This window comes from Phycomyces blakesleeanus, assembly GCF_001638985.1.
Source record: "Phycomyces blakesleeanus NRRL 1555(-) unplaced genomic scaffold PHYBLscaffold_1, whole genome shotgun sequence".
In the NCBI taxonomy this organism is placed as follows: Eukaryota; Fungi; Mucoromycota; class Mucoromycetes; order Mucorales; family Phycomycetaceae; genus Phycomyces; species Phycomyces blakesleeanus.
Genome location: NW_017265134.1, coordinates 548510 through 550286, shown reverse-complemented (window position 1 = coordinate 550286; position 1777 = coordinate 548510). Strand labels below are relative to the sequence as shown.

General features: G+C 34.2%; 1 protein-coding gene across 1 annotated transcript; it reads left to right on the top strand.

Moving 5' to 3' along the window:
* Positions 1–764: 764 nt before the first annotated feature.
* On the top strand, positions 765–1318 carry PHYBLDRAFT_137995 (hypothetical protein; the record flags this gene model as incomplete). Its single annotated transcript, XM_018429913.1, has 3 exons — positions 765–813; positions 939–1048; positions 1295–1318. 3 exons carry the CDS (start codon positions 765–767, stop codon positions 1316–1318), a joined length of 183 nt encoding a protein of 60 aa, XP_018298477.1.
* Positions 1319–1777: the final 459 nt, after the last annotated feature.

Genomic DNA, 1777 nt, shown 5'->3' with positions numbered 1-1777 from the left:
AATGTTAAGAGAAAAAGACATTATTTTAGCCATGAACATACTTAAAGATACACTACTTATACAGGCTTTTATAATATACTCACGCAGTCAAACTGGTCTTATTGACTGATTTATTTATTCTCACAATTAATTTGATCAATCATCTACTGTATGCCTGCTCTCTTTCTGCTAATCCACACCAGAGTTTACAATATAAATATACATATATTTAAAATTACCAACCTTTGATTTATGTATCCACCAATGATCATAGTTTAAGTGTGAGAAATCAAGTTGACAGAAGGATCGTACTTCTCACAGTCGATACTCCTCTTTACAGAATATGTAAAGCAAGGTGTAAGAAAAAAAAACCCCTCTTCGATCCTATCCACTTTATTATTATTATTATTATTATTATTATTATTTCACCACTCGTCCCATCCCCAGGCGTATCAATTTACGTACAACAGGAGAGATTAACGCAACCAATGAGTTTTGTAAACTATTTCGAAATTAACTTCTAGCTACTGTTGTCATCAATTCACATTAGAATAGTATAAAACAATATAAAAACTCTCCCAGGCTTTGGTTGTATTATTTTTTTCTTTTCTTTGTGTGGTAAGTATACTGTACTTCTAGAACTTGCTTGAAGTTTCTCACCCCTATCCAGTTTTCCGATCATTTTTTTTTATTCGAGTAAATTGTTCGAACATTCAATCGTGACTCACTCAAAATGATGTGATATCTCATTGTCGCCATTACTCAAAGAAGGGATGCATAAGCTCATGTTTCACCATCAGCCCCCTCAAGCCATATCTGGGTCGGCAGTGTGGCGTGAAAAGGTGTTATTCTCTTTTTTGTTTCTTAGCGAACAAGTATTTCTTTGTTTCAACTACACTTCCTGTATTGCTTGAAATAAATAAATATATATATATATATATATATATATATATAAAAAGACCCGCGACAGTTTGGCTTCTCTTCTGAAATTCTTGCAGCCGGAGATACTATGTGTGCAGCCGCAGGAACTCACGGTGCCAACGGGATACTGGACAAAGCTCTTCCGAAAGTAATATTTTAAATATATCTCTCCATCCCGGACAGGTATCTTTTCTGTTCATATGACCATACCTTTTTCATATCCTTACTGTTAAAGAAGCAATTATAACAACAACAAAAAAACACTAGTACAATATCGGAGTATCGACATTTATTGAAAAGTTGCTCTTCTAAGCTAAAAGCCTAAATCTTTAAACTAACCACCGCAACCTACTTTCCATCTAACCCTGTTTTTGACTAACTTTTTTTTTATTAGATCTCGGATGATGAGCGAGTTTGACTTTGTCAATTAGAATATCCAATGTAGGCAAGCGCACTGATCCCTTTGTTCGCATAGTTGTGAGTATCTAGCCCAGACCATTTACACAAATACAGCAGCTTTGTAGTGCTCTTCACGACCTACTTTCCACTCAACAGCATCCGCTCATCCGCTCATCCGATTTTTTTCTCTCTTTCTCTTCTTCCCTTTTTATTTTTAATAAATTTAAATTCACTCATTGATACACAATAGCCATTTAAGACTAGCACCGAACAACTTTAAAAAAAAACACTCTGCTACTTAAAAATCGTGACAAAATATTCATCTAATTGTGCGTTTCACAACAACTGTCAATATTCGTGTACCAGCTACAAATTATTATTTTTTCAGTACAAAGTTTGATATTTCGGTACCCAAAGAGTCTTGTTTCCTGGTTTTTATTGAACATATCTAAGATTTATTTATTGTATCCCAAGCCTA